The sequence below is a fragment of the Thamnophis sirtalis genome, unplaced genomic scaffold (genome assembly GCF_051295495.1).
Source record: "Thamnophis sirtalis isolate CommonGarterSnake01/CBP01778 unplaced genomic scaffold, rThaSir2_p1.2 scaffold_8, whole genome shotgun sequence".
Lineage (NCBI taxonomy): Eukaryota > Metazoa > Chordata > Lepidosauria > Squamata > Natricidae > Thamnophis > Thamnophis sirtalis.
This window is the reverse complement of record NW_028261388.1, coordinates 8,000,514-8,022,417: the sequence shown is the minus strand read 5'-3', so window position 1 is coordinate 8,022,417 and position 21,904 is coordinate 8,000,514. Positions and strand designations below refer to the sequence as shown.

The 21,904-nt window shown below is 45.1% G+C and overlaps 1 protein-coding gene across 3 annotated transcripts in view; it reads left to right on the top strand.

Annotated features, from left to right (window-relative positions):
- Positions 1-21,904, top strand: part of SYTL2 (synaptotagmin like 2) — a 92,342-nt gene that overhangs the window by 16,221 nt on the left and 54,217 nt on the right. For all 3 annotated transcript variants that reach the window (XM_087721027.1, XM_087721026.1, XM_087721028.1), the window contains exon 2: positions 14,307-14,648. In XM_087721027.1, coding sequence (XP_087577153.1) covers positions 14,548-14,648 — 101 coding nt within the window. In that variant the 5' untranslated portion in view covers positions 14,307-14,547. The remainder of the gene's footprint in view (positions 1-14,306; positions 14,649-21,904) is intronic.

Sequence of the window (21,904 nt, the reverse complement as noted above, 5' to 3'; positions counted from 1 at the left end):
GGTTGATTCATGGACATTATTTGTCTGGTCTTCCTACCCAATGGCTTTTAGTTCTGTTTGAGTTTATTTCACTATTGCAGCTGTGTATCTAATGACTGGAATTGCCCAGGTGTTTTTTTGCCTTGATGGTATTTCCTCCAGTGCGTTTGGATTTTAACATCATCTTCACTCTCGTGATAAATTCCCTTCTAACCTTTTCTCCATTTCAGTCTGTTTGATGTTGTCAACGGTTCCACCACAAAACCGCGGAGGACAAAATCGCGCTCGACGAAAGCGCGCATTTGACGTCATCACAGCGCGACGAAAACATCGCGCTGTGATCGAAAAATGTAAAAATAAAGCGAAAACCTTACCCTAACCCCCCCAAACCTAACCCTAAACCTAACCCTAACCCTAAACCTAACCCTTAACCTAACCCTAAATCTAACCCTAAACGTAACCCTTAACCTAACGCTAAACCTAACGCTAACCCTTAACCTAACGCTAAACGTAACCCTAACGCTCTAAACCTAACCCTAACCCTTAACCTAACCCTAACCCTAAACCTAACCGTTACCTTTATGTGAATCGGCTTGCTTTAATTTTAATTTTATTTCAATTTTTAATTTTTTTCATTGTGCTGTGATGACGTCAAATGCGCGCTTTCGTCGAGCGCGATTTTGTCCTCCGCGGTTTTGATGGGTCACGGTTGTCAACTAGAACAATGCCCAGGTTTCTTTGGTAACCATCGTCATCCAGACTCTTCACCTTATTTCCCTAGGGGCATCTGGATTCCATCAGTTTTCAGTATTTCCCTCCCTGTTTTATGGTGTAAAGCAGGGGTGTCAAACTCAAGGGCCACAGGCTGGATCCAGCCTGCGATGTGGTTGGATCTGACCCATGGAGCCGTCCTGGAAAATGTAAGGGGCCAACACATGTTTTTTTGCCCAGGTCTACCCAGTGCAAGAGGAAACATGCCAGCAGATTGGGGAGTGGCGTCAAGCTGGCCACGCCCACCCAGTTGGCCACGCCACCCACCCACCCCAGGCCAAGCACAGCCCTGCTACGGCCCTTAATGAAATTGTGTTGGATACCCCTGGTGTAAAGAAACAGGTTGTGAGGTGAATCCTCGTCCGTTTGCACCAGCTACAATCTATGGCAAAGATTTGGCTCTATTCAGATCTGGTCTGTCCAGATGCAATATTTAGTCATGTTAACCTGGCTGTGATAACGAACTGAATAATAAGAGATAACAAACCGCAGATTGTTTTTTTTTTTTTTTAACTGCAAGAAGCTGCATGCATGAGGAAATACTAGCCTAGGGCAATTATTATGGCTGTACTGAGCTTAGCATGCAAATACTACGGGTTGTGGCTTGCAAACTTTTCTTCTTGAAATTATGGGGTGTGAACTGTCTCATGCTTAATAGGAAGCCGAATTTCCCCTTGTATAATTGCCAGGTAATCAAATTAGCACATACAAGTCATTTGTTTTTTCCCCCTTTCCCTAGCCAGCTAAATAAAATTTGCTCGAGGGATTGAAATATGGAAGGCTCTTGAATTCCTCTGAAAGGAATTACTCTTGCTTATTTTAATGACTTCTTGATTATTGTCACACCTGAATCTGAGAGAGAAATGAACTTTCTTATCCAAGGAGTGTATATTTACTGTTATGACTCAGCAGAAGTTTGCTGTGAGTTGAGTCGGGATGCAGGAATAACAATCCAGCTGGGGCTCGTTAGTGTGGTTTTCTGGAGATAAAAGGACTCATGGTGCCACGCCCTGGTTGCAGAAGTCAACGTTCATTCGTTCGTTCGTGGTTCGTCGTTCATCGGTCGTGAGAGGCACTTGGATAAGTGATTTGCTTTCTGTAACCCTAATTCAAAGAGACACTTGGAGAAGTGATTGGCTTTCTTTCTGTAAACCTGGTATTGCTGTAATAGCTCTTTGTTTTTGCATTCTGCTGCGTAATCTTTTTGCCAAAGATTTTATTTATGTTTATTTTGGGCTCGCAGCCAGCGTGAGCCAGGTCTGATAAAGTTATTTCTTTTTAAGTCTGTCTGACTGTCGTCTGTGAACGAGCAACGAAGGAGGGTCAGAACAATTTACTATACAGGTAGTACTTGACTTAATAACCACAAATCAGCCAAACACTTCTGTTAAGTGAGACATTTGTTAAGTGAGTTTTGGCCCATCTTATGACCTTTCTTGCCACAGTTGTTTAGTAAATCACTGCAGTTGAGAAGTTACTAACCCAGTTGTTAAGTGAAGCTGACTACCCCAGAGGTGGTATTTTGCTAAAACGTATGAAGAACGGTTGCAGGAACAGGGTATGTCTAGTTAATGAAACGAAGGACTAGGGGAGACATGATAGCAGTGCTCCGATATCTCAGGGGTTGCCAGAAAGAAGAGGGAGTCAAACTATTCTCCAAAGCACCTGACAGCAGGACAAGAAGCAATGGGTGGAAACTAATCAAGGAGAGAAGCAACTTAGAACAAATTTCCTGATAGTGAGAACAATTAATGAGTGGAACAACTTGCCTCCAGAAGTTGTGAATGCTTCAACACTGGGTGTTTTTAAGAAGATGTTGGGTATCCAATTGTCTGAAATCTGAAGGGTTTCCTGCCTGGCCAGGGGGTTGGACTAGAAGACCTTCAAGGTCCCTTCCAACTCTATTATTCAATTCTATTTATTAAGCAACATGTGTGACAAATAAGTTGGACTAATATCTCATTAACAATCAGCTTGAGTTAACAGTTTAGCCAGTGCTGCCCGTGATAAGGTTTATCAAATGAAACTCTTCCTTGGCTGTTGGTATTGTTATCTTTATTGTTCAGCCCTTCTCTGCTTTTAGATAGGGGACTAGAAGGAAACTGGGGGGAAGGGAATCGGACGTTTAATGCTGGTTTATTTAGAATCGTTCTGGGACTGCTTCTTGATCCACAACACTGCAGTGAAAGATAGAAAATACATCCCATTAGAAAAATTGTGAGTAATTTATATCTCTTTATACTCTGAATTTCCTGCCTGTTTATCTGTGTAGTTCAGATGCCCTGTTTGGGGCATGGGAAAGGGTTGGCAGTGGCTTCAGGCTTGTATCTAAAATAATGACCAGTTGACTTTCCAAAGCATCTGGCAAGAGATTGTAAGTTGCAAAGGTTCCACCACAAAACCGCGTTCGACTAAACCATGCTCGTCGAAACCGCGTAGCTGACGTCATCAACAGCGCGACAACAGCGCGGAGACAGAAGCACGCTGTAAACGCTAAACCTAAAATTAACCCCTAAACCTAACCCCCCTAAACCTAATCCTAAACCTAACCCTAAACCTAACCCTTAACCTAACCCTAAACCTAACCCTAAACCTAACCCTTAACCTAACCCTAAACCTAATCCTAACCCTTAACCTAACCGTAAACCTAACCCTAACCCTTAACCTAACCCTAAACCTAACCCTAACCCTTAACCTAACCCTAACCCTAACCCTAACCCTTAACCTAACCCTAAAGCTAACCCTAAAGCTAACCCTTACCTTAAGTTGAATCGGCTTGCTTTCAAAGCGCTATTTAAAGCGCCCTTCTTTCTCCGCGCTCGCTGTTGTCGCCCTGTTGATGACATCAGCGATGCGGTTTAATCGGGCGCGGCTTAGTCGAGCGTGGTTTTGTCGTGCCATGAGTTGCAAACCCACTACAACTGGAGAAATGGCTTTTTCCTTGTCCATCAGTGAAACCAAAGCATGACACCCAGTGGCATCCATGAGATAATTTTTCAGGAGTACATTTGAACAGGAAACCAGGAGGTGTTACATTGGAGTGCTAAATGAGGCGTTGTAAGTCAAGAACTACCTGTATGTTTTTTGAACTGTCAGGTTTGCCTGCCATCCAGTCCAAGAGACTATAAACCGGATTGGAGTCTGTTGCAAGCTCTTAAGAAACTCTTCCTAAGGCTCAACATGAACCATGAAATAGAATAGAGTAGCATAGCGTAGCGTAGCATAGTGTGGTGCAGAGTAGAGTAGAGTAGGATGGAATGGAAAGGAGTGGAATGGAATGGGGTAGGGTGGGGTAGGGTAGAGTTTAGAGTTTAGAGTAATTTATTTATATGCCGCCCTTTTCCCTGGGGGGACTCAGGGCGGCTTACAACTCGAAAAGGGAGGGAAACAAACAATTGACACATAAGACAATACATCTTTAAAAGCACGACATTCATACTATTCGGGTGGGTTACAGTCTTTAATCCCAGGCCTGACGGGATAGCCAGTTTTTAAGGGCTGTGCGGAAGGTCTGGAGGGTGGTGAGGGTACGAATCTCCACGGGGAGATCGTTCCATAGGGTCGGAGCTGCCACCGAGAAGGCTCTCCTCCGCGTAGTTGCCAGTCGACATTGACCGGCAGATGGGACTCGGAGGAGGCCTAATCTATGGGATCTAATTGGTCGGGTGGAGGTAATTGGCAGTAGGCGGTAGAGTAGAATAGAGTAGAGTAAAGTAGAGTAGAGTATGGAACGGAACGGAACAACAGAACAGTACAGAACATTCTTTATTGGCCAAGTGTGATTGGACACACAGGGAATTTGTCTCTGGTTCATAAGCTCTCAGGGTTCATACAAGTAAAATAAGTGATAAGTTGTGTTCACAATCATAAAATCACCATAAATCATCAGATACAACAATCAATGATAGTCATAGGATACTAAATATAACTAATCCACACAAATCATCAGATACAGACAACAAAGTAGGAGTCATAAGATGCTAATGGAATAGATAATAGGGAAGATGAGAAGGATGATAGTAATACAGACAGCCCTACTAGTGGTTTGACCTAGGGCAGCAATGGCGAATGTTTTTTGGCTCACGTGGAGCGCAGGGGGGGTCATGTGCGGGAGTGCCGCACCCATAATGGAATGTGCACCCCCCAGTGCGCATGCACGCACTACAGGCGCAACCCCCCATTTTTGCATGCTTTTTTCACCCTCCCCAGGCTCTAGAGGCTTTGTAGGAGCCTAGGGAGGGCAAAAACAGCCTGCCCCCCCAGAAGCCCTCCGGAGGCTTCAGGGACCTTCAGGAGGCTTCCCTGAAGCCTCCGGAGCAGTCAAAACGATCCTCCGGGCAAACCGGAAGTGACTTCCGGTTTGCTCGGAGGGTCGTTTTAAGCGCTCCGAAGCCTTCAGGGACCTTCAGGAGGCTTCCCTGAAGCCTCCAGAGCAGTCAAAACAACCCTCAGAGTAAACAGGAACTCAGTTCCCGAACCTCTGGTTTGCCCGTAGGACTAGTTTTTTGCGCTCCGGAGGCTTCAGAGAAGCTCATGAAGCCTCCGGAGGGCCTTCGGGGGGGGGGTCCTTTTCACCCTCCCCAGGCTCCTATAAAGCCTCTGGAGCCTGGGGAAGGCGGAAAATGGCTTTAAAAAAGGGTGAACTCAGCTGGCCAGCGGGCACATGCGTGCTGCCCAGCTGACAGGGCAGCATCTCGCGTGCCCTGACAAATGGCTCTGCGTGCCACTTGACCTAGGGCATAAGACCATGCTGTAGGAGTTAGTTGTTTAGCAGAGTGATGGCACGGGGGGAAAACTCTCTTTGTATCTAGTTGTTTTGGCATGCAATTATAGTGGTGTCCCAGGGGGAGAAGTTGGAACAATTTATGTCCAGGATGTGAAGGGTCTGTAGATATTTTCACAGCCCTCTTTTTGACTCTTGCATTGTACAGGCCCTCAATGGAAGGCAGGTTGGTAGCCATTGTTTTTTCTGCAGTTCTAATTATCCATTGAAGTCTGTGGTCTGTCTTGTTTGGTTGTTGTGCCAAATGAGAGAGTTAAAGAGGTACAAACGGGTGAAATCCAGCAGGTTCTGACAAGTTCTGGAGAACCGGTAGCGAAAATTTTGAGTAGTTCGGAGAACTGGCAAATGCCACCTCTGGCTGGCCCCATGGAGTGGGGTGGGAATGGAGATCTAGCAGTATCCTTCCCCTGCCACGCCCACCAAGCCACGCCCACAGACCTGGTAGTAAAAAAAATTTTTGAATTTCACCCCCGGGTACAAATAACAGACTCAATAATTCCTCTGTAAACTGTTCCAGCAACTTGACTTACAACCTGTAATTTGTCATGTTGTGATAGTCAAAAAAAGACCAACCCAATTTTCTTGGCCTTTTTTGCAGAGGTTGTTAAGTGAATCCTCACAGTCATTAAGTGAATGCCATGGCTGTCAATTAAACCAATAGTTCACTGTCGGTGCGGTTTTGCTAAAAAAACAGATGCGAATCCTGATTTTCAACAAAATCGGTGTAAAATGTGATCATGGGACTGCGAGAGGCTACAAACAGCTATAAATAACTTAAAAATGTGTGCTAAGATTCCTACATGGATTGGGGGCTTATAAATGTGACGTATAAATAAACAAACATGGATTTAGTATGCATGAAAGTTATGTGCCTACGGCGCCTGTGCGATGCTCCACCGAGCAGCTGGAGCGTTGCGGGCGGTAAATATTAATGTGGATGTGCATGTATTGCACCCGGATCCAGAACCCACCACTGGATTCCCAACATCTAAAAGATCATTAAGATTTGGTTTTTTTCTAAAAAAAAAAAAAAGGTTATATATGAGCCATTTTCCGTATGCTGTAATTTAGAAGACTATAAATCAAAAAGTTCCAAATTTTGAACTGCAATATCGAAGAACAGTGGGAAAAAAATATATAGCAGACCAATATTGTAAGCCAAATTCAACATGTTCACCGACTGTAATTTAGTTTTCTCTGTGTTCGTCAGATTTATATTCAAAGCCCTAATTATACGGCAGTAAAGCACACGGATCAGTTCTAGACCACAATATCTTTTTGAGGCTGAATAAGTTGCCCGTGTTGGCCTGGTTACTCAGCTGTCAAGTTTTAAAAACAATTTAAAAACCCCTAAAACTGAGAAGGTTAGTAAAAGTTTCCTTTTTTTTTATGATCCTAAAATAAATCCGTAGAAATTTACATCATAATAAAGTGCTGCAAGCTTAGTTTACGTGGGTATATAAATAAAGGTAGTTTCCCTCACACATATGTGCTGGCTAGTCGTTCCCGACTCTAGGGGGCGGTGCTCATCTCTGTTTCAAAGCCAAAGAGCCTGCGCTGTCTGAAAACGTCTCCATGATCATGTGGCCGGCATGACTAAATGCCGAAGGCGCACAGAGCATTGTTACCTTTCCACCAAAGGTGGTTTCCTATTTTTCTACTTACATTTTTACGTACTTGCGAACTGCTAGGTTGACAGAAGCTGGGACAAGTAACGGGAGCTCACTCCATTATTTGGCAGTAGGGAATCAAACCGCTGAACTGCCGACCTTTCCGATCGACAAACTCAGCATCTCAGCCATTGAGCCACCCACATGCCTAGCAACCCACAGTTTTTGTTCACAGTAACCTCTCCCCAATCTGGCTCTTTAATGTTTTTGAAAGTTGAATAATCCAATTTTTCTTCATAGGTGGGAACTATAAAAATTGTACATGTACTTCTTGACTTAACAATTCATTTGAAGTTACAACACCATTGAAAAAAGTGACATTGCCCCCTTTTCTTACTTATGATCATTACAGCATCCCCATGGTCATGTGATCAAAATTTAGACGCTGGGCAACTGACTCATAGTTACGAGGGTTGCAGTGTCCCGGAGTCATGTGATCCCCTTTTTGCGACTTTCGGACAAGCAAAGTCAGTGGGGAAGCCAGATTCACTTAACAACTGTGTTACTAACTTAACACCTGCCGCGATTCACTTAACATTGCAGAAAGGTCGTAAAGTGGTGTCAAAGCTCACTTAACAACTGTCTTGTTTAGCATTGGGCTCAATTGGGATCATAAATCAAGGACTATCTGCAGTTCAATGTTTCCAAAATAATGGGGGGAGGGGAGGAATAAGTCAAGATATTAAACACTGCCAGGAAGCATATGAATATATGTTAATGACCCAGAATGACCCAGATTGGATCCTCTTAACACAGGGGTGTCAAACTACCTGTGTCATGCTGTTCTCACATGACATATCACAACTTTTCCTCCTTTCGCTAAACTGGTGGTGGGCATCAGTGGTGGCATTCACAAATTTTTACTACCGGTTCTGTGGGTGTGGGTGTGGCAGGGAGAGGTTACTGCAAAATCCCCATTCCCCCCCCCCCCCGATCAGCTGGGACTTGAGACAGAGAATAAATGGGGGCGCGGCCAGCCACAGGTGGTATTTGCCAGTCCTCCAAACTACTCAAAATTTCTGCTACCGGTTCTCCAGAACTGGTCAGAACCTGCTGAATGCCACCTCTGGTGGTCGTGGCCAGCACATGACTCCTCCGGGCCCCAGGCCGCGAGTTTGACACCCCTGCTCTAACATATTAGTACTTTATAAACAAATGAGGGTTTCTTATACAGTTATTCAGCCATTAGTCTGTCTTTAAGAGTGTCAGCTGACCAGAATCTCATGGTTTCCTGCCTCCACTTATGTCTTATCTGCTTTGACTTGTTCAACAGCCAACCCGTTTCCTGCCATTCTTTCCAATACAAAATATTATTTGCAGAGAGGAGAAATATTCAGCACCAATTAGCGGGCTGTGGAAGTTAATGTATTTAAAATTCCAGCACAGAAGGGGGTAACTTGAACACTAATTGGGCACACCCAAACCAATTTGGAGCTGAATTCTGCTGTAACAAAATAATGAGTTGACTAAAGTGACCTTTAGTGTTAATTTAATAGTAACAGAATAACAGAACAGACCTTGGAGGACTTCCAGTCCGACCCCCTGCTCAAGCAGGAAACCCTGTACCAGTGATGGCTAATCTTTTCATTGCGGCGTGCTGGAAGCGTGCACCCATAATGCAATGTGCACGCGCCCCTGTGTTCCCCCACTCCCTGTGCTCCCCCGCCTCCTGCATGCATGTGCATCCCTGTGCATGCATGTGCGACCCCCCCGGTGTGCACTTCACACCCCACGCATGCATGTGTGACCCCCATGCATGCACCCTGCCCCCCCACACATGCATGGCAGAGACCTTAAAACCAGCTGGCCGGCAGGAGGAGGTGCGCATGGACGGTGGAGCTGAGCTAGGGTGATGGCTCAAGTGCCCGCATCGAGGAGTCTGCATGCCACATGTCATAGGTTCGCCATCATGCCCCTATACCTGGGATGGCGAACCTATGGCACACATGCAACAGGTGGCGTGGAGCCATTTGTCTGCACGCGAGGCGTCCTGTCAGCTGGCCAGCACGCATGCGTGTTCTGGCAAGCTGAGTTCAGCCTTTTTTAAAGTCATTTTTCGCCCTCCCCAGGCTCCAGAAGCTTTATCATTTTTTGTCCTCTGGAGCCTTCAGGGAAGCCTCCTGAAGATACCTGAAGGCTCTGGAGGACTAAAAACGGCCCTACGAGCAAACCGGAAGTTGTAGGGCCATTTTTAGTCCTCTGGAGCCTTCAGGGAAGCCTCTTGAGGGCTCCTGAATGCTCCAGAGGGCTAAAATCGGCCCTAAAAGCAACTGACTTCCGGTTTGCTCATAGGGTCATTTTTTGCCCTCCGGAGGCTTCAAAGAAGCTCCTGAAGCCTCTGGGGAGTGGGAGGGGGGGCTGTTTTCACCCTCCCCAGGCTCCTATAAAGCCTCTGGGGCCTGGGGAGGGCGAAAAAAGCATGCAAAAATGGGGGGGGGAGTGACTGTCATATGTGCATGCCCACTGGGTGGGTTTTTTGCGCATTGCATTATGGGTCCCGCATGCCCACGCCCGACCCCCCTGCGCTCCCCCCGCTTATGGCATACGAGCCAAAAAAGGTTCACCATCGCTGCTATATACTATTTTGGACAAATGGCTACCCAAGCTCTTTTTCAAACCTCCAGTGATGGAGCATCCACAACTTCTGGAGGAAGCCATTCTACCGATGGAATTGTTCTCTTGTCAGGAAATTCCTCCTTATTTCCAGGTTGGATCTCTCCTTGGATTAGTTTCCATCCATTACTTCTTACCCTTCTCTCGGGTGCTTTGGAGATCTTTATTCCCCTTTCGAAAACATTAAAGAGCCAGATTGGGGACAGGTTACTGTGAACAAAAATGGTGGGTTGCTAGGCATGCTCAGTGGCTAAGACGCTGAGCTTGTCGATTAGAAAGATCGGCAGTTCAGCGGTTCGAATCCCTAGCACCGTGTAATGGAGTGAGCTCCCGTCACTTGTCCCAGCTTCTGCCAACCTAGCAGTTCGAAAGCAGGTAAAAATGCAAGTAGGAAAATAGGGACCACCTTTGATGGGAAGGTAACAGCGTTCTGTGTGCCTTCGGCGTTTAGTCATGCCAGCCACATGACCACGGAGACATCTTCGGACAGCGCTGGCTCTTCGGCTTTGAAACGGAGATAAGTATCGCCCCCTAGAGTCGGGAACGACTAGCACATATGTGCGAGGGGAATCTTTACCTTTACCTTTTAGGCATGAATGCTAATTTGATGGCACATAATCTAACTACTAAACATAATCAAAGCTACTAAAAACTAGAAGGAAATAGAGAATCAACCAACCAGCTAGCCAACCAATCAAAAAATCCTTATTAACCATAAGGAAAGTGAAATTTGGAACACATTCACCTTTTCCTTACTGTGTGTTTTTCTTGACTGTGAAAACAATTTATCAGTGAAATGGCCCTTCCCTTACATGGCTGTGCTAAAAGTATAAATACTAATAGCTGAACTATCTATGCTCTTCTCTTTGCGGAAGTCCGTAAGGATGTGGTCTATGACAGAAGGAGCTCACAACACAAGTTCTGTGTTGTGTTATTTGTAAACGACCCCATGCTTCTGATAGTCTTTCATTTCACGCAGAATAAATGGAATGCAAGTCTGCACTGTACGTCTTCATGGTTGCAACCAAGAGATTGTGGTTTTTTTCCACAATCAGGAGTTTGTGAGTTCAGTCCTAGGTAGAGGCAGATGTAGGGTTTCCTGCTTGGACGTGGGGGGTTGGACTAGATGACCTGCAAGCCCCCTTCCTACTCTGTTAATCTGTTTAAGAGATTGCAGCATTAACAGTAAAGGATCCTGCGGCAATTCAAAGACTTACGGGGTTGTTATGGAGGAGGTTTTTATGGATGACAATCTACGCTTTCAGAGCTCAAATGTCATGAAGTAGCCGGTGGTGTCATAAGAACTGACTGTCGTCGTAACTTTGTTCGTGTTTGAGGTGACATCACTTTCTTCTTAATTGGTCATATTGAAAATGTACATACTAGCTGAGATATTTGAAAGAGTGGGGGCTTCAGTGTTTTTCTTCTTTATAATAATTTTACATTCACTGATTGCTGAAGGATATATCTTCTAATATGTTGTCATAAATTGTGAGATTTTGCTCTGAAATCAGTGGTGGTATTCATTTTTTTTTACTACTGGTTCTGTGGGCGTGGTTTATTTTGTGGGTGTGGCTTGATAGTCATGTGACTGTGGGCGTGGCTTGGTGGTCATGCGTCTTGGCAGGCGTAGCTGGGTGGTCTTGTGATTGAGTGGGTGTGCCTAACTAGGCGTCACTCACGTCCAGGGATTCCTTGCCTGGCCTATCACCTCAAACAGATACAATTTCCCTGTCTATTTACTACTACTGAAAATCCAAAATACACTATTTAATCCTAGGTATATGTGCCATATTTGTGCATACAATCCTACAAAAGCATAAACAGTTTGTTAGATACTAGCAGCTGTTATAATGGTTTCCACCAAGGTCCTCCGTTCCGGCGGGAACAGAGGTTTAATCTCATTGGTTGAAGGGTCTGACAGCTCCCTATAAAAGGGCTGCTGTCAGACGGAACCTTCGCTGGATTGTACAGACTTGTTCTGTTACAAGAAGGAGCTGTTGTTGCCTTATCCTGAGTGTGCCTTTCCATTACCCGATCCCAACCTCGTCACCAGTGTCCTGTCTCATCTGGTGACGTTGCCCGCCACTCTGCAAAAGACTCCACCGTCAAACAAATTTTGAACTGGGGGTGGAGGGGGTGGCCCGAGGGACCTGTTGGGTCTGATTTCAAAATGTACTATTGTAAGAGAGACGAATTGTCTTGTTGTTAATGGTTGTTTACTGTGGGGGGACCGGGTCGTTGTTCCACACAAACTGCGAGTTGCAGTATTAGAGGCTTTACACGTAGGGCATCCTGGAATTGTCAGGATGAAGTCTTTGGCCAGGAGTTACGTGTGGTGGCCTAACATGGACAGGGAGATCGAAGAATGGGTGGCTACCTGCACACCGTGCCAGGAGTCCAGTCCAGCTCCCCCAGAGGTGCCCGCTAAGGAGTGGGCGCCCGCTAAGCACCGTGGTCTAGGGTGCATATTGATTTTGCTGGCCCAGTTCATGGCCAGACATTCCACGTAGTTGTGGACGCCTACTCGAAATGGCTAGAGGTAGTCCTGATGACCTCCACTACGGCAGAAGCCGTCATCAAGGTACTATGGAGACTTTTCTCCACACACGGCCTGCCCGACGTCCTGGTCTCTGGCAACGGGCCCCAATTCACGGCCATGTAGTTCGAGACCTTCTTAGCAGCACAGGGAATCAGACATGCCCTGGTTGCGCCATTCCATCCAGCCTCCAATGGTCAGGTGGAGAGAATGGTGAGATCTGCAAAAGAGGCCTTATCTAGGATGGAGATTGGCAAACATGGGTTGACCACTATTTGCTAATTCAACACATCACGCCAAGTGCCACTACAGGGAGAAGCCACTCCGAGCTTCTCATGGGTCACCAGCTAAGGTCCCACTTAGACTGGCTACACCCCAAACTAACACATTTCATGGATTAAAATATTGCATGAAGGCAAACATTTACAATTCATCCTTCTTTAATATTGTACACCATCAGGGAATCTACAGTACTTCCTCCATTTCATTTCTTCGTACTGATATTTTAATATGTATTGATCTGTAAAGTTTCAAATAAAGCAAATAAAGTTTCATAGATAATTTATATGCTTCATTAAGTAGATCGATGTAACAGTTTTACAGATCTTACGTTCGTAATTTTTATGCTATCTGGAATTTATCTATATAATTCAATAGAGGATAATATTTGTAGCTCAGGGTTGAAATGAGGCGTCGTCCTTGGTGCTCTCTGAGCTTGGTTCTTTTCTTGCAGACTTTTCAATACCCAAAGTAGGTACTAACACTAGCAGTGCCCAAACTTTCTGTTGTTAAGTGAGACGTTTGTTAAGTGAGTTTTGCCCCATTTTACGACTTTTCTTGCCACAGCTGCTAAGTGAATCACTGCAGTTGATAAGTTAGTTAACCCCCTTGTTAAATGAAACTGGCTTCCCCATTGACTTTGCTTGTGAGAAGGTTGCAAATGGGGATCCCATCACCTTGGGACACACAACGGTCTTAAATATGAATCAGTTGCCAAACATCTGAATTTTGATCAGATGACCATAAGGATGCTGCACAAGTCGTACCTGTGAAAACCAGTATAAGCCACATTTTTCAGTGATGTGGTAACTTTGAACGGTTACTAACAAGCTGTTATAAGTCAAGGACTACCTGTCTTCATTTTCCCATACGTAGATGCATATTTTTCTGTATTTTTCCTCTTCTTTGTACTGATTACCGATTGTATTAAACTGCGTTCTGCACAGTTTGTTCTCCCAAAGGTGTTTTTTTCAAGAGGCAACTGGATTTTCTGGTTTTTCTTTGAAGATGTTTTGCTCCTCATCCAGAAGCTGAAGGAGCTTCTTGGGTGAGAAGCAAAACATCTTCAAAGAAAAACCAGAAAGTCCAGTTGCCTCTTGAAAAAAGCACCTTTGGGACAGCCATGACCAGGGTGACTGAGAATCTCCAGTTTGTTCTGCTGTGATAATAGAATAGAATAACAGAGTTGGAAGGGACCTTGGAGGTCTTCTAGTCCAGCCCCCTGCCTAGGCAGGAAACCCTATACTGTTTCAGACAAATGGTTATCCAACATCTTCTTTAAAGCTTCCAGTGTTGGAGCATTCACAACTTCTGGAGGCAAGTTGTTCCACTGATTAATTGTTCTAGCTATCAGGAAATGTCTCCTTAGTTCTAAGTTGCTTCTCTCTTTGATTAGTTTCCACCCATTGCTTCTTGTCCTGCCCTCAGGTGCTTTGGAGAATAGCTTGACTCCCTCTTCTTTTTGGCAGCCCCTGAGATATCGGAAGACTGCTATCATGTCTCCCCTGGTCCTTCTTGTCATTAAACTAGACACACCCAATTCCAGCAACCATTCTTTATATGTTTTAGCCTCCAGTCCCCTAAAATAGAATCTCACCATATCAATTTGACCTCCTTCCTTCCATGTTTTCTTCTACTAGAACTGAATATTTCTCTTCCTCTCATCCTGCAGATAGAAGACCTTCTTGATCTAAACAACTATCACGTAACATCTGTATGATGACCATCATCCAGGAAGGCGAACTCCACTTAAGAGACTCTTGGCTATCAACGTATAGCTCACTCAAACCCTGCAACAGAATTTAGATTTTTTTTTAAAGCTGTGTTTGCTGTGGCTTCATAGACCTACAAGTCCTGGCCTTGCTAGTGAAGATTTTTGGACTGCTTTTCCTTCTTGGCTGTAAGCCAACAAGATGATCGATTTGAGCTTCCTTACAGATGAAGAGCAGGAATCAATATTGAAAGTGTTGCAGCGGGATGCAGACTTAAAGAAGGCCGAAGAGGAAAGAATCAGGTAAGGGAATAATTCCACACTGCATGCCACTTGTAGAAATTGGCTTGGAAATGCAATCAGTCCCCAGGCACATACCACCACATGTGGTGGACGAGCAGCAAAGCAAGAAAATATTGTGAGAAATTATATAATTGGCTGGATGAGATAGCTAAACAGAATAGAGATCTGAAGCCGGAATTATATCTGCTGGGACTAATACCAGAAGGTTAGGATAAAGGAACCACATATTTAGTTTTACACATACTGACAGCAGCAAGGATTATATTTGACAAATATTAGAAGAATGAAAGCACTCCACCAGATGAGGAAGTAATTCAGAAAATTTTAGAATGTGCTGAAATGGATAGGTTAACTTTTGAAATTAAAGATAAAGAAGACTCAGAATATTACTTGATATGGAACAGTTTTTATGAGTGGCTAGAGACAATGGGTAGAAATTGGAGGAAAAAAGACTATGAATGTCTGTATTAAAATAGAGATGGTTTTCAATTATAAGTATGATAATCTACAAAATGTAAATAGGCCAAGGTATAAGAAAACCCAGTTTAAACTATTTGGTTATACTACCCTATTTTCCCAAAAATAAGCCCTCCCCGGATAACAAGCCCAATTGGGCTTTTGGGCGCATGCGCTAAAATAAGCCCTCCCCCCAAAATAAGCCCTCCTTGAAAATATTGCAACACAGCAGCAGCTGTGACCACACTTGCCGCCTTCTGCACCTCGAAAATAATAAGACCTCCCCGAAAATAAGGCCAAGCGCTTATTTCAGGGGTCAAAAGAAAATAAGACCCTGTCTTATTTTCAGGGAAGCACAGTCTTACAATTATATTTAATACAAGTGTTATCATATTATAATTAGTTATGAGTTCATGTGTTAATATTTACCATGATTTTTTTTTATTCTGGTCTTTGTCTGTGTAACTGACATATCTTGTATTCATACACTGTATTAAAATGCATATATATATATATATATATATATATATATATATATATATATATATATATATATATATATATATATATATATATATATATATATATGATTTTTACAACCCCTGGTAAGCCCCAATTATGGGAGGAAGCTAACTGCTTCCATCATCTGTCAATCGGCTCGTCACAAGAGTCCATCACGACAGAAACCCAATATTTTTACTGTTGCCTTTGTTATATTTGTGGCCTAATGGCTAAGATCTCTGCCTAGTGTGCAATATAGCCAAGGTTCAAATCCCAGTAAGGGTATGGCCAGCTGATGAGAGCTAAATAGCTTGAAATAGATCTATACTAGTCTCCCTTTATTTATTTATCAGCACAAATAAAAAAATACATACATACATACATACATACATACATACATACATACATACATATGTTGCATTTGTGCTGTTTTTTTTAAATCAACCACTTTAAGATGTGACTGTGAAAAAGGCAGCATAGAAATATCAGCGCATACGTTAAAATGTGATTTTATTGAAAGGATTTATGGGTACTTTCTGTCTTTTTAAAAAAGTTTTATTTATTTATTTATTTATTTAAATACAAATAATACAAATGGGTGGGTTTTTTTCTCCATTGTGACCTATGCAGTGAATAATAGTAGTAATCAACAGGCTCATTTATGACTGTGCTAAATATTGGTGGGATTGTGGTTTAGTGGTGAAAACACATAAAGCAAAGCAAAATTGATAAAAATGAAACATTGTTTTTAAGAATATTAAAATTTGTTAGGACCATCAAAGGGTACTTTTTTATTTTTACTGCATGCAGAAAGAGACACAATTTGATCTTCCCGGAAATATTAAACTTTTAAGATATTTAAATTCAGTAGCTGGAACAGTAGGGTTGTGTAGTGAGCTAGAACACACAGTGGTAATTGATTGGTTAGAAGTATGGGCTTCTGCATGAGGCAATCTGTGTTATGATTGGTTCCTGGGTGTAAAGAGGGAGTTCCCCTTTTTCCCGCCTTTTTCTTCTGTGTGCTCTGTATGCTGTTCTGTGGTTTACTTGATGCTTTACCTCACGATGTAGTGATGTGCCTGAATTTCTTATTTACTATAATTATACTTACATAAAACTATAAATTCATTTCAATGTCTCTGATTTCCTACGGATGCTGGCTGTACAATTCCCTGACATAAAGGTTGAGAACTGTTTCTGAAAGCATCTGGCCTTCTTTTGCCCACCTTTCGTAATAGAACATTCTAGATCTAAGAACGTCCGATGTTGACGACTTGAAGAGGCATGAACTTCAACTCCCAGAATTCCCCAGCTGGAGAATTGTGGGAGTTGAAGTCCACGTGTCTTAAAGTTGCCAAGATTGAGAATCGCTGTTCTAGAGCAGCAGCAGCCCCCAATCCTTTGGGCACCAGGGACCGATTCTGTGGAGAGATGCTATTCCGCCGACTGGAGGAAGCGTGGTTTGGGATGTTGCCTGTATCCCATGGATGGGGCTTCACTTGTTTGCGTGGCCCGGTTTCTGGCATGTCGTGGACGGGTGCTAGTCCGCCAACTGGGAGTTGAGGAGCCCTGTTCTAGAGCAGAGTTCCCCACCTTTCTGGGTTGGCGGCCAGGCGGGGGGAAGAGGGGATGGTTTTGTAGGAGGGGTAGTAGTGTGCACACATGTGTCAGCAGGGCCGAGAGCATTTGCGATGCTTGCGCAAGTGGAGCTCCGAGCACTCGAGCCAAGGTGGCGCAGTGGTTAAATGCAGGACTGCAGGCTACTGCTAGATCAGCAGGTCAGCGGTTCAAATCTCACCGGCTCAGGGTTGATTCAGCCTTCCATCCTTCTGAGGTGGGTAAAATGAGGACCCAGATTGTTGGGGGCAATATGCTGACTCTCTGTAAACCGCTTAGAGAGGCCTATGAAGCGGTATATAAGTCTACTGCTATTGCTATTGCTATTGCACTCATGACATTGGCACGAGTGGGGCAGTGGTGGGTTGCAGGCGGTACACTCCGGTACGGGCCTACTGGAGCCTGCCCGGAGCACCGGATACTGTTCCGGTACGGTGCTCCAGAGGGCCCACCTGCCCGCCTGAGCTCCTTACCTGTGCTTTAAGCCTTTGGTGCTTCTGCACACGTTCATGGCGCATACAGCACCTGTGCGATGCTCAGCCAAGCAGCTGGAGCATCGCGGAGGCTTGCGGAAGAATCCCAGGCAAGTATGATGCAAGTGCGCGCTGCGCGCATCCATGTGAGTGATGCCGGAGCCGTTCCAACCGTATTGGTTGGAACGGAATCTGGAACCCACCACTGGAGTGGGGCCAAGTGTCCACGATGCTTGTGCAAGTGGGGCCCCGAGCGCCCACTACACTCACACAAATGGGGCTGAATGCCTACAACGAATGCGCGAGTTAGGCTCCAAGCTCCCGCAACACTCGCACAAGTGGGGCTGACTGCCCGCGATGCTTGCGCGAATTAGGTGTGCGTGGCTGATGTGAGTGGGACCAAGTTCCTGTGACACTCGCATGAGTGGGGCTGAGTGCCACCAATACTTTTGCGAGTTAGGCTCCGAGCACCCGTGACACTAGCATGCGAGGGGCCGTGAGCCGCTCAACGCTTGTGTGAGTGGGGCTGTGCGTGCATGCGTACATGCGTGAACACCAGCCGGGCTTTCACATGGCCCACTTGCAAATAGGCTGTGGCCCGGTAGTGGGTGGCAGTGCACAGATCGGGGGCCCCTGTTCTAGAGGACCTCTAATGGAGAATTTGGTTTCTAGCCAAAGTCTATGACGTCTCTTCTTGCTTGTTTTTCTTTTGGCTTATGGTTTTAGAGTTTCCTTGTTTGAGATCTAATCTGGCCATGGCATTTGTCTGCATTCCATCCTTAGGACCTTTTTGCTGAGAGGGGAGTTAATAGCCACATAGCTGACAACATTTTAGCCCTTGCGCAAGATCTAATAAACCTCTGGCAAGATGCCCCGGCCTGCTCAGTGCGCTGATGAAAACAGGGGAAAACTTGTAAATTCACCCACTGGGTCTGGAATACTCTCATACTCGGTTTGTGGATGTAATAACAGCATGCGGATACCCGGTGGGTTTAAGGATAGGTTAAAAATAATCTGGCACTTTTGGACTCTTACCACCAAGGCCACTGGCACCATGCAGTCTGAGAAAGTGAAATGTTGTGGTTGTGTTTACACTAGGAAAACACCCTCTGCTGTTTTTTCTGGGTTTTCTTTTGTGGCAGAAACCTTTGGAATAGCAAATGGGCTTGTCTCTGTGTTTTAATTTTTCTCTTTCTAAACTCTGCAAATTGGCTTATCTGAGCATGTGAACTGAAAAGAACAACGATCTGGTTGATGCACAACTCTCATATATTGAGAATTGTGCATCAAGCAGATTAGTGGTGGGATTCAGCCATTTCTCACCTATTCGGGAGAACCGGTTGGTAACTTTCTAAGTAGTTCAGAGAACCGATTGTTGGAAGAAATCTCCTTTTGTTTTATTCCACTTTACAGGGCTAATCCTGTAAGGAAGGCAGGAAGGAAACATTCAAGTGTTGTTTCTAGCCTAATCTTTATTGGATTGGATTGGATTTATTACATTTATATGCCGCCCTTTTCCCCGAAGGGGACTCAGGGCGGCTCACAATTCAGTCAGGGAAAGGGGTACAGACAGGGGATAAAAAGACGAACATAACAGTACACAATTTAAAACACACAACAACCATACCATTCGAGGAGGGGGGCAGAAGCTCTTTAGCCCCAGGCCTGTCGGAATAGCCAAGTTTTAAGGGCTTTGCGGAAGGCCTGGAGGGTGGTGAGGGTTTGAATCTCCACGGAGAGTTCGTTCCAGAGGGTCTGAGCAGCCACAGAGAAGGCTCTCCTCCGGGTAGTCGCCAGTCGGCATTGGCCGGCGGATGGAATTCGGAGGAGGCCTAATCTGTGGGATCTGATCGGTCTATTGGAGGTAATTGGCAGCAGGCGGTCTCTCAAGTACCCAGGTCCAATACCATGAAGGGCTTTATAAGTGACGACTAGCGCCTTGAAGCGTATCCGAAGACCAATAGGCAGCCAGTGCAGCTCGCGGAGGATAGGTGTTACGTGGGTGAACCGAGGTGCACCCACAATTGCTCGCGCGGCTGCATTCTGGACAAGCTGAAGTCTCCAAATGCTCTTCAAGGGCTGCCCCATGTAGAGCATGTTGCCCTGCTTACAGAAACTGCCTCTAAACCCTTAGTACATTGTAACAGCTAAGGCGAAGCGTCCATCGACTTGAGTGACCTTGAGTTGGCCACGCCCATCCAGTCACATGACCACTGAGCCCCACCTACCCAGCTGGTCATTAGGGCAGAGAACCGGTTGTTAAATTATTTGAATCCCACCACTGAAGCAGATCATGGTTCTTTTCAGTTCACATCTGTGGATATACCTTTAGCGTTTATCCTTATGGACCCAGCTACAAATGGGGTTATGCGGAGAATTAGGACTAGGTGGCAGAGGTAATCTTTTGCAAAAAGACGGACATCACCAACTTGTTCCACTTTCTCATGCCGAAGCACAGCAGGGGAATGAAGAAGAGCTGCTTGTAATATTCTGCAAGAAAAGGAAGAATGGTTTTGGACTACCAGTCTGTTTGTCTGTCTCTCTCTCTCTTTCTGTGTCATTCTCATCCTACCTATCTACCTACCTACTACTTACCCACCCACCCACCTGGGGTGGGTTTCTGAACCTGTTGGTACCGGTTCGCTTTGCGTGTGCGTAGCGCACATTAGTCATGCATGCGCAGAAACAGAAAATTGTAAATTGTTCTGCGCATGCACAGAAACAGGCTGTAAGAAAAATCCTGTGGATCTAGCAAAAGGGGAAAAAATACTACAAAAAATCCTAACTACTATTCACTGGAGAGTCACTAATAGCTCCTGTTAGGCTGAAGACTGAGGTTAATCTGGGAGTCACCAGGAGGAACAGAGGGAGTGTCCTCAGATTTACCTCAGTCTCCAGGCAATTGGGCCGTAACAATACCCATCCAGTGATTCTTCCCACACCCCACCTCGGAGATACATGCGGCAGAAGAGACTGGGGAACCAATTCGGGTGAGCCTGGGTCGCTGCCTGTTCTGCAACCCAGGCCAAATCACCACTACTGATTCGGCTGAACCGGGCTGAACCGGAAGTAACTCACCTCTGCCACCCACCCACCCATCCATCTTTCTACCTCCCTCCCTCTATACCTACCTAACATATTCCTTTCCTTTCCCTTCCCTTCCCCATCTCTCTCTCTCTCTCTCTCTCTCTCTCTCTCTCTTTCTTTCTTCAAAAATCTAATCTGTCTGTCTCTCTATCTGTATTTCAGTTTAACTTTAAAGCCATCCATCTGCCTCACTGTGCAAGGTCAGGAAGTAGCATAAAGCATTGTGGCATTTTGTACATTGGGCATAATTGTTCCTTCCTAAGCAGGATGGCTCAGCAGTTGACAGCCGTCAAACTGACAGCTCGAATTTGAGACCCACGCCATGTAGACAGGGTGAGCTCCCATTCTTGCCCCAGCTCCTGCCTAGCTAGCTGTTTGAAAGCATTCAAATGCGAGTAGATAAACAGGTACCACTTCGGTACCACAGCGTTTCCGTGTTCCCCGGCATATTCCACATGACCATGGAAGTTTTGTTGGACAACGCTGGCTCCCTTGGCTAGGAAATGGAGATGTGCACCAGCCCATAGAGTTAGGCGCAACTGGACACTTGAAACCTTTACTTTATCTTCAAGCAGGATGTGGAGAAAGAGGGAAGTCAACTTGTCTGTTTGCTCATTGTATTACTCAGCTGGGCTGGGTAATACAAGGCAAGGGTAAAAATAAGCTCCAAATCTTCATGCGTGAGAAGTTCCTGGGATTATCGGATGGCTAGCAGAAAAGTCCGCTTATTTTCTCTTTCTGAAGGATTGGTGAAGGAGAATTCCTGTGGCCAAGTGAGCTGTAATGAACAAGTCAGGAGATCTTAATTCTGCCTCTTATTGGATCAGTCTGTGATGTGTTGCCAGAGTTTAAAATTTCTTCTTGGCTCCTTCCGCCTGAAAGAGGAGAGAAGAAATTCAGCCATTAAAACCTTGTTCTAACAATGTCCCTAAATGTTAGAGCCGTGATGGTGAACCTATGGCCCATGTGCTGGATGTGGGTTCTGGGTTCTGATGCTCCGGCCAGCTGGTCTTCACATGTGTGGGAGCACTAGGAAATGGCAGAGCAGCCACCCGGCACGCATGCAGGTGCCAGGAAGATGGTCTTCCGGTTTTGGGTATGCGCATGTGCACCACCCAGCTG